Source organism: Zalophus californianus, chromosome 9 (genome assembly GCF_009762305.2).
Source record: "Zalophus californianus isolate mZalCal1 chromosome 9, mZalCal1.pri.v2, whole genome shotgun sequence".
NCBI classification, from domain to species: domain Eukaryota; kingdom Metazoa; phylum Chordata; class Mammalia; order Carnivora; family Otariidae; genus Zalophus; species Zalophus californianus.
The window spans coordinates 73,791,153-73,807,736 of NC_045603.1; the positions used below are offsets into that span (position 1 = coordinate 73,791,153).

The following is a 16,584-nucleotide window of genomic DNA, read 5'->3' on the forward strand; positions in this document are numbered from 1 at the left end:
CTTCTCCCAAGCTGCTTTCAGGATTTTTTCTTTGTGCCTGAGACTCGTAAGTTTTACTATTAGATGTCGGAGCGTTTACCTGTTTCTATTGATTTTGAGAGGGGTTCTCTGTGCTTCCTGGATTTTGATGCCCGTTTCCTTCCCCAAATTAGGGAAGTTCTCTTATAATTTGCTTCAATATACCTTCTGCCCCTCTCTCTCTTTCTTCTTCTTCTGGGATTCCAGTTATTCTAACGATGTTTCATCTTATGGTATCACTTATCTTTCAAATTGTGCCCTCGAGATCCAGTAGTTGTTTATCTCTCTTTTTCTCAAATTCTTTATTTTCCATCATTTGGTCTTCTATATCACTGATTTTCTCTTCTGCCTCATGTATCCTAGCAGTTAGTGCCCCCGTTTTTTATTGCACCTCAGTAATAGCCATTTTTTTTTCAACTTGGTTAGATTTTAGTTCTTTTATTTCTCCAGAAAGGTTTTCTCTAATAACTTTCATAGTCTTTTCAAGCCTAGCTAGTATCTTTAAAATCATGTTTCTGAACTCTAGGTCGACATCATACTAATGTCCGTATTGAGTAGGTCCCTGGCAGTCGGTACCACCTCTTGTTCTTTTTGTTGAGGTGATTTTTTCCATCTTGTCATTTTGTCCAGAGGAGAATAGATGAATGAGAGAACAAAATGCTAACAGGGTAACAATGTCCCCAGAATATATACTCTAAACAAATCAGAAAAGACCTGAAACCAGGGGAAAAGAAAGGGAAGAAATGAAAAAAGAAAAAGAAAAAAAAAACAAAAAGATAAAAACAAAAACAGAACAAAACAAAAAAACAATACAATCAAATATGATCAGGCTGGTGCATAGATCAGTGCCATACACTAGATTTTGGGTGTATTTTGGTCTGTTAGAAGAAAGTGTCTCCCATAATTTTAAAGAAAGTAAAACTTATATATGTACAAAAATAAGGGTTGATACGATGAAGGGATGGAATATGAATGTAAAGATGAAAATTACAACAAATTTTATAAAAGGAATTGATAAGATAAGAAGTTGTTTAAAAAAAGAAAGAATAGGATTAAAAAAAGAAGAAGAAAGAAAAGGAGAGAGAATGTGATCAGGCAGGAGACTAGGACAAAGCCATACACTGTAGATTTAGGGTATAGTTTGATCTGTTAGAAGAAACTGCATCTCAAAATTTTTAAGAGAGAACAACTTATATATATATATATGTCAAAAATAAGAGTAACTACTACAAAGGGATAGAATAGGACTCTAAAAATGAAAAATAAAAATCTTTTTTAAAAAAGGGATTGATAAAATGTTGGTTGAGAAAGAGAAAAAGAAAAATTCAAAAAAAAAAAGACAGTTAAAACAACTTTGAAAGACTAAGGAATCATGGTAAAAAAGCCATGGATTCTTTGTGCAGTATTCCCCTAGCATTGGACTTCTGCCGTTCTCATTGATGGGTAAACTTGGTCCCGGCTGGCGGTTCTTGATGATCTTCTGGGGGAGGGGCCTGTTGCAATGTTTCTCAAATGTCTTTGCGGGAGGTGGAATTGCCCCGCCCTCGCCTGGTTCAGGCTAAGTAATCTGCTCGGGTTTGCTCTTGGGAGCTTTTGTTCCCTGCAAGCTTTCCGTACAGCTTTGGAGGATGAGAGTGAAAATGGCGGCCTCCCAATCTCTGCCCCGGGGGAGCCGGGAACTCAGGGCCCCACTCCTCAGTGCGCCCCCAGAGAAAAGCAATCACTCCCGTGTCTCCGGTCTCTGACTGCACTCTGTGCTCACCTGGCTTGTGACTGAGCGTTTCTATCTCTGGTATCCTACTCGGTGTGGGGTCTCCAAACCCAGCAGATCCCTGCAGTACACTCCGGCGCCACGCCTCCTGGTGGAGGAAGTGGAATCTCCCTGGCTCTGCCGCTTGTTGGATCCCTGCTGGAGGAGCAGTGGCCTGACTGTGTTGTGGATCAGCGTCTATGGCAACCCCAAGCTGAGAGCCCACGCTTTGGCTCCGTCTTGACAGCTGGCTTTCCCGCTCCGATACCTGGGAGCTCTGCTGCACTCAGGCACCCCTGGTCTTTCTGTGACCCCGAGGGTCCTGAGACCACACTGTCCCACGAGGGTTCCACCCCCCGCTTAGCCACTGGAGCGACATCCCTCAGCGGAGCCAACTTCTAAAAGTTCCGATTTTGTGCTCCGCGGCTCTATCACTTGCCAGAAGCGGCAGACGGAGGCCCCTCCCCCACCGTCTATCCTCCCGAATATCGCCGCGGATTCACTTCTCCGCACGTCCTACCTTCCAGTAAGTGGTCGCTTCTCTGTTCAGAGAGTTGTCGCTACTCTCTTCTTCGATCTCCTGTTGAGTTCGTAGGTGTTCAGAATGGTTTGATCCCTATCCAGCTGAATTCCTGAGACCAGACGAAATCCAGGTCTCCTACTCCTCTGCCATCTTGCTCCACCCTCTCGAGTGTGTATTTCTTAATAAGGAGTTGATCAAAATCGGGAAACTTCACTATGGTACAATGATGTTATCTAATCCATACTCCATATTAAAATTTCAACAGTTGTCTCAATAATATCCATTGTAGCTATTTTCCCCCAATCTAAAATTTAGTCAAGAATCATACATTGAATTTAATTGTCCTGATTTTAGTGTCTTTTAACCTGGAACAGTTCCTCAGCCTGTCTTTTCTTTCTCACATTGTTTTTAATTATCTTTTTATTTTAGAATAGCTTTAGATTTACAGAAAAGTTACAAAGGCTGTACAGGGAGTTCTTATACGTTCCTCACCCAGTTTTTCCTATCAGTAACATATTACATTACCAATGTACATTTGTCGCAACCGGTAAACCAACATTGATACATTATAGTTAACTAACTCGAGTCTTTATTTGAATTTTAGTCTTGTTTTTTCCACTAATGTTCCTTTTCTCTTACACAGTTCAGTTTAGGAAACCACATTGCATTTAGTTATCCTGTCTTCTAGTATCTTTTTTTAAAGATTTTATTTATTTTACAGAGAGAGACAGCGAGAGAGGGAACACAAGCAGGGGGAGTAGGAGAGGGAGAAGCAGGCTTCTCGCTGAGCAAGTGCCCTATGCGAGACTCGATCCCAGGACCCCTGGGATTATGACCTGAGCCGAAGGCAGACCTTAACAACTGAGCCAACCAGGTGCCCCCTATCTCCTAGTATCTTTTATTTCGTGACAATTTCTTAGTCTTTCCATGTTTGGGATGACCTTGACGGTTTGGGGATGTATTAGCAGATATTTTGTAGAAAGCCCCTCAATTTGGGATTTTTTTCTAATGTTTTTTTCATGATTAGACTTGATTAGGTCTGGAAGGAAAGGCCACATAGGTGAGGTACTCCCATTACATTATGTCAGTAGTACATGATAGCAACATGACCTATTGCTGGTGATGTTAACTGTATTAACTGGCCAGGGTAGTGTTTGCCAGGTTAAAACGGTCAACATATGGTACACATATCCTTTTGTAGGATGGTGAGTTTTTTAATATGTTCTGGAGCTATAATGTTAGATGCATAGAGTCTTGAGATTATTATATCTTCCTAATTAATTGCAACTTTTATTGATTACATAAGAACTATTTCTAGCAGTCTTTTTAAATTTAAAATCTATTTGTTTGCTATTAATGTAGGGCCACTGGTTTTCATTGGGTTTAGTTTTTTTTCCCCTTAGTATATCTTTGCATCTTTTCTTTTGCACTTTCTAAATCCTTAAATTTTTATTTTATTGTACATAGCTCATGGATGAATTTTTATTTTTTTTATACAGTGTGATAATATAATTTTAATCTGGAACATTTATTTCATTATGATGTGCTTTAGTAACTATCCCTCTGGATTTATTTCCCTCACCTCTTTAGTGCTTTTTATATGCTTCACCCTTTTTTCCCTTTAGTTTCCTTTGAATTGGTTATATTTTTAAACACTATTCCAGAATTCTCCTTTTCTAAACTTCAGGTTATGAAGTCCTTTAAAAACTGTAGTGTTGTGGAAGTTTTTACATATACTTACTTACTTTATCAAATTCTGTTCACTTTAAAGCATCTTTTACTTTCTTCCTGAACAATCAAAGAACATCAGAAGATTGAACTTAAATTCTCACCCTCCTGATGAATCCTATCATACGTATTTGTTATTTAGTTTTTAACATTTGTATCTTGTCTTATAGTCAATATTTATTAAGATTTCTTTATATTTTACCACTTCCTTTATTGTTTCTTCTTTCTTCGCAGACTTCCCATCTGTGATCATTCTCCTTCAGTTTCAAGTCCTTCAGAAATGCCTCAAGCGAGGGTGCTTGGCTATACACTCACTCAGTTCTTACTTGTTTAACAATATTTGTGGTTCATGCTTTCTCTTGTAAGAGATGTACACTGTCTATATTCCCAGGGTGGCAGTTGCGTTCTTTTAAACCACTGAAGATATTTTCACTTGTCTTTCAGCTTCAATATTCCTTCTGAGTAGTCAGCCCCAGTTTAGTATTTGTATTCCTGTAGGCCATCTGCCTTTTCTCTCAGGCTTGTTTGAACATACCTCCTTCATCTCTGGTGTTTTGCCTTGTCCATCTCATATGTACAGTTATAAATTTACTTTTATTTATGCTGCTTGGCTAGTTTCCTAGCCATTTTCTCTTCAAATATTCTATCTCCTTCTTGCAATATTTCTCCTCCTTCCTGGACTTCTGATTAGATGTGTATTAAACTTTTACCTTTGTTCTCCATGTGTGTAAACCTCTTTATAATAGTTTCCATGTCTGCCTCTCTGTGCTGCATTGTGGATAATTTCTTTACAGCTATCTTTCAGCTTACTAATTCTGCTGTGTCTAATCTGTGGCTAAATCCATTCCCCGAGTTTTCTATTTCTATTATTATTTCCAGAATTTTCAAATTTTTTCTCCAAATATTCTTGATTATTTTTATAATCCTTAGCTAATTAGTCATATTTCCATTCTTCTCTTTAAGTTTTAGGTATGTTACTCATGCTTACATTTTGTATATTATGCATAATATTTCTAGTATTCTAAGTATGTGTTTGATTCTGTAGACTGTTGCTTCTGCAGATTCTAATATATGGTACACTTTTCCTTCAGTGTTTTGTGATACTTGGAAATGAACACATATGTATTTTTTAAGCTTTTAATATAAGAATCTTTTGAGATGTAGTTTGAAGGCAAACTCTTCAGAAGGGTTTTACATTGACCAGATACCTACGATCACTGCAATTAAACTGAATTCTTGGTTTGAAGTTATTTATAACTACTCAGGTAGTGAAAATTAAGGCAGCAAGACTGGTTGAGGTCTGAATGATTAAGGAACTTTTTTTTCTTTTATTCATCATCAGTTTTTAAGGCAGGGATTTACTTTACACGTCCCTCCAAAGTGAATATTTGTATCTAATTCATGCTATAATCAGGCAACATAGTCATTGCGATCCAAGCTTTATGTTGTATATTAGTCACTTATTGAGTTCTCCACCTTCTGAGTCTCTCCCTCTGCACCCCACTTTTTTTTTTATTTCTCATTTTTGTGTTCTGAGGAGACATAAAAAACAAGCCCAAGATAAATTCTATAGGGTCACCTCTGCTTGTCTTTCTGGTTTTCCATCTTCAGCTTCAGATTGGTCCTTACTTTCTTGCCTGGTTATCAGAGCATTTGTAAAGTCTTTTTTGGCAAATTTTATTCAGCATTTTAAAGTACTTTCAGGTACATGTTCAGTCAAGCTGTTTGTCATAACATTGAAAATGTGAATCTTGAGGTTCATAGATAGAATAAAACAAAAGATACAGCTAGATTAGAAAAATGAACTGATTAAGATTGCTGGAAGGATGCTAACTAAAAATGATGTGTATAATTTTCCAAGGAAAAACGTGAAGGAGAAATTACTTGATTTTTTAGTCATAAAGACGAGGAGAAAATGGAAGGTCCTGACATGTGCAGTTACCCTAATGGGGAGCAAAGATATAGAGAAAACAAAATTTTGTGATAGGCAGTTTCCTGCATAAGCTATGAGATGACATTTTTAGCTGAAAACCAAGTGGTGCCCTCGAGAAGAAAATATTAGAATAGAAAGAAAAGAAAGAGGAGTTTTACAATAATTTTATACTGATACATTTGTAGCTCAGATATTTTAATGTTTCATTATTTTAACTTCTTCCCAGTTAAGATAACTAAAGAGTCCAGTCCCTTTACCCAGGGAGCACAGGGGATTATATATCTGATGCATACATGTTGATATTGATTGTCAGAGATGAGTTCTATTCTTGAGGACAAACACACTTGTTGGGCTCTAATTTCACAACTTGTAGTTCCCAGGATGAACTGAAGAGTTGGTGAACTATGACTCATAATGGGACAAAAGACAAAACACCATGGGAGCATGAGGATTATTCTTTGGAGGATTCTCATGGACTTGTCTCTGTATTCCCTCATGTAAAACCAGGAACCTTATATGCGCCTTGCATTTTCCTAGTGGACTTTGCTCTTAGTGTCAGTTGGAATCTATATGAGCATAAATATACCAAACACATGTAAAAAGAAAAGTGTGTGGGAGTTTTACTTTGTTTAATTTTTGTTTTGCTTATGTATTACATATTTTCATTATATTTGGAGCACCTGCTATGTGTAGACATTTAACTCTGTTGGCTTACAAGAGGTCTATGTCATGAATTTTACTCTTATAGAGGTTATAATCAACTTGAAAAAAGAAAGGGAAAAAATACATGATTGTAACAAGTTAAGGGTAATTAAATGCTAAGCTTGTACTACTGACCTGAAGTGCCATAGGAATGCAGAGAAGGCTAAACTTTGTATGAGGTTGACCAGGATGAAGTTTCCTGGAACAGATGGAACTTTATCTGGGGATATGGAAGGTTTGAGGTGAAATAGGGGACAATTAGTGTGCTGAGGTATATCAGGGCATGGGAATGGCCACAAAGAAGAAATAAGCACAAATAAGTAACCATGTTGATGAAAGGAGAAAGAAGTATTGAAAACCAAGATTAGGAATAGGTTTTAATCACATGATAGAAATCTTAGAACCCATAGAAAAAATTTTATTATATTATAGATATCATATAATATTATATATATTACATATGGTAAATGATATGAAGCTCTTGACAATTCTTGAGCAGAGGTCTGACAGGTTGAAAGTGATCAAAGTTTAGCTTCATTAGGAAATGTGGATCCATAGGATAAACTCAAGGTTGAAACTAGGAATATATTTTGTTAGAAAAGAGCCCACCAATTAGTAGCATGCTCTTTATTTGGTTCCATAAAAATGAAATATATATTATTAGTTTGTATTATAAATATTCATATAAACTATTAATGTATATAAATATATTTTTGGTTGTAGAGGAATTCCAGGGAGGAAATGTGGTACGATCATACTTACAGCAGAGGAATTAAACTGTTGTAGGGTAAGTAAATATTTCTTTGGATTAAAAAGTAATTCCAATACTTCTTTGAAAAGATATTCTGAAACTATATTTAAATGATTAATTTTTGAGTAATTTTGGCAAAAAAAATAAGTAAAACTACTTTATATAATTCTCTAATCTATAAAACATCATTTTAGATACATAGTCATTTTAGATAGTTAGAGGGACTACATTTATAGTCCAAAAAGGATATCAGTTATTTTAACAGTCTTTTTAAGGAAAAGAAATTATAAAATAAAACCTAATGTCAGTATTATTTGGGGGGCATTAATATTAGGAATTATCAGTTGTACCGATCAGCTAAGTTCTTGCAAAAATTTTGAAGATTTATGTGTGATTTTCTAGGAGTATTTCTAGTCACTTGACTTTAGTCCTTTTACCTAACATACTTGTTTTTTCTATAATTCTAATGGAATTAATTCAGGATTTATATAAGTTCCCATCTTTTGTTAGCTTGGGAAGCTCACGTTTGAGGAAGGGACCAGCTACCACTCCAACTGAGAATATGAGGACATAGAGTGCATACTTAGTACTTTTAGAAAACTGCTATTTTTAGTTGTGATTTGCTGATATAACCGTTGACTCATGTTCATTGATGTTACTGTCATCAAGAACTGAGGTGATGGCTATGACACTCCACACTGGAAGTAATGATAGCTCTCTGAATCTGAAGTTGATATTATCTATTTAATGTGGCCCAGTGGATCCCTGGGAATTGTTATTTCTAGGGGGGAAAAAAGAAGTTTTCCCTGGGTTAAATCTCTAGGGCTCTTTATTTTCAACTTCTGCTTTATGATTTTAGGAACAGAAGTTCCTGAAGAATACTAAAAACTTTATGCTTTAACATTGGCTCTAGTTTCCATATAGAGAACTATTATTTATTATCTAAGTATGTAACTTTAATCTCTATAGAGTTTTTTCTTTAAGGATAATTACTATGGCTTTTGGTACATAATATATTTCTGAGGCAATATGGGCAGAAATCCGTATGATACTTGCCAACAAATGATGGAAACTGGGATTTCGGTGGGGTAGGGGGTGGTTGGTGAGATAACAAAAGGAAAGTATAGTAACAGTGTTGTGGAGATGACTAAACAAAACTTAGACTCTAAGTAGTTAAAATGCATTTAAATTGAGGCCCTCTTCTTCTTCCTCCATTGTCTATGCACCTGTGGGCCGGTCTGGCCACCTCAGTCTCAGTTTTTTCCTGTGTAAAATGCCCAGAAACCTACTCCCAGTTAGAATGCCGTTAAACGGAGTTGAGTTCTGGATTTGCTATGAATTTGTACTTTGTCTTATCACATTACTTGACCCTTCTGTTTTACTTTCCATATTTGCAGGGGGGGAGAAAAAAAACAGACACATGAACCGGTCACTAGAATATTTTTAAAAATTGCCCAGCTCTGATAATTAACCACCACAACATTAAATCTGAAAATATAACATATATGAAAGCATTTTATGTATACTAAGAATACATTACAAAAAGTACAACACAGTACAGAAATATTACCTACCATCTTTTTTTTTGTTAAAATGGCACTTAGAATTATATCATCTAATCATCTTTTATACTTCTTGTCTCTAAATTTATATATGTGTATATAATATGTGTTCTATATAGTGAGGGAGGGAAGAGAAAAAGAAGTTCAAGGTCAGTAAGATACATGTTCTTTGTGTTGACATTAACATGCTATTTTGTCAGAATCTTGACATTCAGGTGATTTTGTGTAAATATGCCAATGAACACATTATTTTTAGTTCTATTGCAAAATAGAACCAAGATAACCAAGGGCATAGATTGAGTATGGCCGGGTTGCATCTTAAATATCTTCCACTTTCAATTTTGTTGTTTTGCTTGGAAAAACAGGAAAGAACAGGAATGTTTCCATGCAAATGAAGTAGAATCTGTTACTTACTAATTAAGAGGCATTTTTTTTTTACCACTCTTTCTACTACTAAAGATTTTAGAATATCTGGAATTAACTTTTAACAAGTAAACACATATTTATTATACTTTACAATTATAGATCTAATATTTTAAAAAATATTGCTTAAATCTTGATCTAACTTCACTTGTGTATAGTATGTTATGATTCTTAGCTACAGCCTTATTGATAATCAGCATCATTAAGATGTATAAACCTTGAAATAATATTACTATGCTAGTATAGTAGAAGAAACAAATATATTCAAAGCAATGCTCATAGTTACTTCAGAAGAGACTGTGTCTTTAAATGCACATTTAAGTAGTTTGAAAATATCAGGCATTATCACTTAGAATCTTGAAGGAAGTAATTTTACTTCACATTTGACATACAAATTGATGGGTTTTTTTTCCCCCCTTTAAAACACATTGTTATTAACTTGAGTGTAAGCTTTGGGATCAGGACACCTAAATTTCAATCTTCTCTCTTTCAGTATTCAGCTGAGTGAGGTTATAGTCTTAGAGCTTTAATTTCTGCATTTGTAAAATGGAGAAGTCTTAATATCTTCCCCAGATCATTGCTTTGCAGAATAAAAAAGGGGGCAGCATTGGAGAAATGTGTAAATTATAAATTTATACAAATATTTGTTTTTAGAGGATGATTTTAATTATCTCAACCTAGTATTACATAGTTTATTTCAAATGCCACTTTTGTAATATATTTAGCCAAATGTGCAAGCATAAGAATTCATGTAATTTTGAAATTATATTAGGATTGTTTATTCACTCAGTATTTTAAAAGTAGCTTGAGATTATCCACAAATAATATTTTTCATTCTGATTAATTGATTGATTGATTGATTGATTGATTCCACAATATTCACAAAACATACACAGTGCTAGTCCCTGAAATGGATGCTTAGAATACAATGGTGAGAAAAAAACAACAACAAACAACCCTGGTCCTTGTCTTTAATGAACAAGTAGTTTGTGGGAAAGACAGACATTAATTAGATGACTGTGCAGGTATATGTGTCATGATATGTACTAAGTGATCAAATATAAGAGAGTATAATGGAGAATCCAGTTTATACTGGGGAGGGGTCACTGCAGACCTCTTTGAGAAAGTAACATTTAAGCTTAGCCCTAAGGAATGGTTTGCCAGTTAAATGAAGAATTCTAGTGGAATGCATAGCTTGCATAAGGTTGTGAGGAGGGAAGGAATTGTGTCTGGTGTGTGGTGGCAAAGGGCTAAGACCAGGGGATGATTGAGACAAAACTTTGAAGGATGAAGGTAGAAAAGGCTGCTCGGAGCCCATTTGGTGCTGAGCTTTGTAGACCATGTTAAGGATTCTGTGTTTATCCTAAATACAAGAGGAAGCCTAGAAACATTTTAAATTATGAACAATATTTCTTTTATGTTTTGAGAATATTGTGGTGTCTGCAGAGTGGAAAATGGGCTGGATGGTTGCAAGAGTAGAAGGGGGAGAAAGAAAAATGCTACTGTGCATGCCCCAGGGAGAGAGGAAGTTGGCCTAGACTAAGGTGATGCCAGTGTAGCCAGAGTGAAGATTTGAGAAATGTCTTAGAGGTGGAATGATGTGAGACTTGGTTTAGATGAAGGGTCAAGAAAAGAAAGGAGTCAAGGACTGCTTCCTTGAGCACTTTGGGTGGATGACGAATCACTAATTGAGCTGGGAAAATTGCAAGAGAAGCAAGTTGGATTTGAATTAGTTAGAAGTGCCTGTGAAGCATTTGAGTGGATTTCTACCATAGCAAGTTTGTTATACTGGTCTGGAGTATTGAAGAAAAATCTTAAAATTCTCTCAGGTGGCATTAAGCACAAGAGATTAAAAAAAAACAACTTTGCAATGATGCTTCTGTATTTCTATAAGTAAGTAAGTGCTTGTCTTTCCCCCGTAGAAATTAGATTTCATTTGTGCTAGATATAGATGGAATCCCTGCTAAGGTACTAACTTGGATAATTGCAAAAAATATTTCCCCTAGGTTTATATAATTTAGTATATCGAAAGCAATCTTTATTTTTTATTTTTAATCAATTACTTGTTTTGCAAGTCTTAAGGAATGTAATTTGAAAAATTACAACTTGGTATTATGTTTACCAGTGATGGAAATTTGTTTTAATAGTATTTAATTTCTGTGAAGATTTATTCACAATCAGTTTGAAATACATACATTTCAGTAATCTGTTGTGTACTTTGAATATATCAGAATGTTTTTTGGTAGTTTGTGTTTTGGTCCAGGTGCTTTGGGAAAATGTCTTACAGGAGTGGGTTTTTCCTTTTTCCTTTTTTTTTTTTTTTTTTTCTGTAGCGAGTACAATGTCCTTGTCCTATGTTCTTAGAAAACCATTCTCTCTCAGGGCCATTTTAATATATGTGAAGGTGAAAGGGTATTCAAACCCAACCAAAACAAAGAAATCAAAACCAGTCCTTCTTTCTCAGTTTTGCTCTGATTTTATAGTTTGATTGTAGGGTGATTTTCTCACTGCTTCCTTAAAGAATAGTATAGAAATTTTGGTCTTTCAACCTCAAATTTGAAAAGTGATCATGGTTGAAAAGTTTGAGGTGATAGTGGTGTCCATATTTTTCTTGCCTATGTGTTTTTTTTAATTTTCTTTAAAATGTATGTTGGTCGCTATGCCTGTTCAGAAAGTGAAATCATTATATAATGAGTGTTCCTCTGGTAGAAATTACATCTGTGCTAAATATAAAAGCAAAATGACACTATATCAATGCATTGAAAACCAGAAATCTAGAGCTATGAACTTCTCCAAGGGCAGAGATGTCTTCATCTCTCTATTCCCAGATTCTAGCCTGAGTATTGCTTCAGAAATGTTTGCTAAGTAAGTATATGAATGAATGAATGAATGAATGCATGAAAAAGAGAGATAGTGTTCTCTTGTATAGTGTTCCAGAAATGCTAAAGGGAAATAATGAAAATTTTAGTTGGATGTTTAAGTACTGCTGGACTCTGCGAAGTAAAAAATAGTGAATAAGAGAGTGCCTTTTTAGTCATTCTTAACAGTTTCACCAAATAGCATTTAAAACTGCAACCTCTTGATTGAATCTGAATTACTTTAACCCCCCATCTCTTTCCAAAATTGTTAGCATCTTCTTTCAGTTAAAAAAAAACAGACAAATCGAAAATACTGATTTTAATTGTTAAATTACTATATATTTCCTACTTTTTGAAGGTGCTCATCCTATGTAATTGAATAATGTTTAACTTCCTTAATTTATGATACTCCAACTTATTTACTTATAAGCTAATCTCTGTAGCTTATGAGTGCTTAAATATATACATCAAAAAAAATGACGGGTTTAGCATAATAATTAACATCCAAATACATAATTACACTACAGATAAGCATGAAAGTGCTTTACTTTCCTTGAAGCCCAATATAATAGGAATTATTGTTAAGACTTTGTGATGCACTTGTGTATAATTAAAAAGGAACCCTTTTTTCCCCCTAGATTGCAAACTGTATGGTCAGTCTGGATCTGTCTTGTACCTTATCTAATGAGCAAAGATGTCTTAACATCTAATACATGATAGATATGTAATAGATGCTTAGTGATTTCCGGAGAAATTAAAAAACAGTTAATGCTCTGAAAATGTGTATTTGGATAACTAAAGATAGGAATGAAGATCTTGTATTATATAATATTGAATACCTATAGTCATCTACTTACTATCACTTTTCCAGGGAGAAATGTTAGAGGTTTTTAAAAAAGTAATAGTTCTGTGACTAGAACAAAAACTTCCAGAGTCAATTTTTTAGTCTCACAATCCTTTAAAAAGCAATTTTATGTTGTTTGGGATTCTTGCACACTTGGCCATTTGCATTAAAATGGTAAATTTGTTTTCTTGTCAAGTCTTGCCTGTGATCTGCAGTTTCTAGTTATTTATAACCGAGGTTTTGAGATATTTTATTAATTTTGTTTGTAGGATGCTGTTCTGATGCAATTTTGTGCGAACAAATTGGACAAGAAGGACTTTTTTGGAAAATCAGATCCTTTTCTTGTATTTTATCGAAGTAATGAAGATGGCAGGTAGATTTATCTTTTATGCATTTTAACTCTATAGTAAGAATCATACTTCAACTATTATTTTTTTCTCAGAGAAGCTCAGTAAATTGATAAACAGTAAAATATTTTGGTATTTTAAAAATTGATTTGATTTTTGCCTCTCAATAATAATGTGTAATTTTATAAGCATTTTACATGTTTTGTATGATATTAAAAATGAATGATTTTCAGCTTCAAAGAAACATTTCCTCTGTACTTTCCCTAAATATTATATTACCTTAATAGGATGGAAGAATTAAATTTTTGTGGAAATCTAAGACGCTAAAACTAATGTTTCTGGTTATAAAATTGAAGTCTTAAGCCATTTTCTCAGAGAAGGATTAGGATTTTATAGGTTGCTTTTTATACTTCAGGGTTTGGGGTTTTTTCCCCCCCAATGATATTTGTCTAACATGCAATAACATTTTTCATTACATTTTAGTAATTTGAACGTTTTTAGCAGTCATGATTAGACTGGTTTCTATGTGGTTTGAAATTGTACCCATGAGTTATAAAGTATAACTTAATATGTACAATTCTACCATTAAATATATTTTACTGTTTCTGAGATTCATACTGTACTGTCAGTATCTGTGGGAAAGTTTAGTGGTAAAATTATGGGCCAATGTTCTATTTTGACTAGGTTTAAGTCATGACTATGCTACTTAATAGCTATGAGACCATAGGCAAGCTTTTTAACCCATATGAGACTCCATTTCCTCATCCATAAGATGAGCTAATAATCATAGCTACTTCACAGTGTTGTTGACAGTATTAAATGAGTTAAAGCACAAAAAACAGAAGCTTACTTAACACATAAAATATAAATGTTAGCTGTTATTATTTTTAATCTTAATGTATAAGTTTTCCTTTACTGTATGCAATAAAATATTAGCTAAAGGGAAAATGTTATTTCAAGATTAAAAAAGAAGGGAAGAGAATGAAAAAAAAAACCTGTCACTACTGTCACACTTACAAATGAAATTATACATGTTAATGTTATGTAATAAGTATATAAAATGTTACATAAAAATAGAAAGTTTGCTATTTAAAGTGAATACACTGGGCCGTATAAAATGATGTTTTACTTATTATGAGATTGTTGTTGATGCAAATACTGGGCAACTGTTGGTTATTGTGTTATGGCGTCAAATTATTGCACTTTTCGTACTTCCCTTCTATCTTGGTGGTAAAAAACGTCAGAGTAGTATTTGCATCTGAACACTACTTTTACCCATGTGGAAAATACTGGACAATGAAGGAACTAGTCATTTGCCAGTCATTTCAAGGGTAGAGAAAAACTAAAGAATGGTTCAGGATTTCTTTGTCAAAAATGTTGTTGTCCTGTCTGAACTACTTGTTTTCTGAATTTTCTGTTTTTATTCTTACTAGTTTTCTTTATAAAGATTTGTTGTGCAATTACAGAATTTCAGTCTCTCACACATTTAATACTACTGATGAGGGTTATATTATGGAAACTTAATTATGCTTGTAAAAATGGTAGTAATTTATTCATTAAATGAAATGTAAATATTAAGAAAAGAGTACAATTAATCAAAAAATCTCATTTAAAAACAACTGTTGCTAAAATTTGGTGGATCTCATTTCAGAAAACTTTCCACTTACATTTCCACACCGAAAACTAAGTCACCATTTATATCCAAATATATATTTTAAAGTATATGTATTAGTGTATTGGTATATATTTATGTTTTATTTTGATGAGTTTTGAATGAGTAACTGTGTTTTTACTCCTCACTTTTTATGTGTAAATCTCTTTTTTTAACTGCAAAGATTTTAGCTTTATTTTTAACATTTATTTGAATACAAAGCTATTTAAAAAATTGCCTGTTGCCTCATGTGTTTGAGGCTCGTTTTATAAGATAGTGTAAAACAGTTTTTACTAGAAACATTAATAAAAATCCTTAACGATATAGGATTATAAATTCTTATTTTCTTGCTGTCACATTTATTTAGTAACTTAAACTGTATTCATAATTAGGTAATAATTTTCCCTTGGAATAGCTGGGTTTTTTTTGGCAAATGACTTCATTTAAAGTATTTTAATAAGGCTGCTTAATAAAAATAGTTTTCCTATAATACTATTTGTAATATATATGCAGTTATATTTATGCAGCAATAAATAAATAGCTCACTAAGGTGAACCACTTAAGAGCAAAAGTTGCAAGTGTCATTGTATTTAATTATTATGGCTGGTGATTCTAGAAATATAATAGAAGTTTTGATTTAACCATAAAAAAGCCGAAAAGTTAGTAGAATGTTTGTTGAACATGTTCATTTGAAGATGGTCTGTTGGTTGCTCCATTATCTATCTATGTAACTACCTATGGGTCTGTGGATCTAGATATCATCTGTCTAGCTATCTCTCTGTATCTGCCACCACACCAAAGGCTTGATATATATAAGAATGTGATTCAAGAGAAGAAGAGAAAGCCCCTTTGTAGATCTTTAAGAATGTATTGTATTATGAAGAGAGGCAGAAGCCTGTTTCTAAAACAAAAACGGTACACTTGACCCTTATACAAAATGGGTTTAAACTCCACAGGTCCACTTACACGTGGATTTTTTTTTTTTTTTGATACAGTACTGTAAATGTATTTTCTCTTAAGATTTTTGAAAATAACATTTTCTTTCCTCTAGCTTACTTTTTTGCGAGAATACAGTATATAATACATATAACAAACAAAATATGTGTTAGTCAACTGCTTATATTATTAGTAAGGCTTCCAGTCACAGTAGGCTGGCTATTAGTAGTTCAGTTTTGGGGGAGTCAAAAGTTATGTGCAGATTTTTTACTGTGTGGTAGGTCCATGCCCCAACCCCTGCATTATTCAAGGGTCAACTATATATGTAATTTTGTCCCCGTGAATTTTTCTTAACCATTTTTGTGTACTGTCTTTTCTCATTTGATTCCTTCTGTTTGTTCCCTGCCTCTCCTCCCTTATCTCCTTTTTCTTCTGTTTTAGATATCTCAGTGACCCTTTTTGAGTCTGCTCAGTCTATCCTCAGTCTTTCTTTTCATGGCTTTTGCCCCTAAATTGTTTTGGGCAAGTCAACTCTGAGAACATTTGACCACAATATAT

The 16,584-nt window shown here is 34.0% G+C and overlaps 1 protein-coding gene across 5 annotated transcripts in view; it reads left to right on the forward strand.

Annotated features, from left to right (window-relative positions):
* CPNE8 (copine 8) overlaps positions 1-16,584 on the forward strand; it is a 227,566-nt gene that overhangs the window by 114,503 nt on the left and 96,479 nt on the right. For all 5 annotated transcript variants that reach the window (XM_027594830.2, XM_027594832.2, XM_027594833.2 and 2 more), the window contains 2 exons: positions 7,378-7,441; positions 13,362-13,465. In XM_027594830.2, the coding sequence (XP_027450631.1) occupies positions 7,378-7,441; positions 13,362-13,465 (168 nt within the window). The remainder of the gene's footprint in view (positions 1-7,377; positions 7,442-13,361; positions 13,466-16,584) is intronic.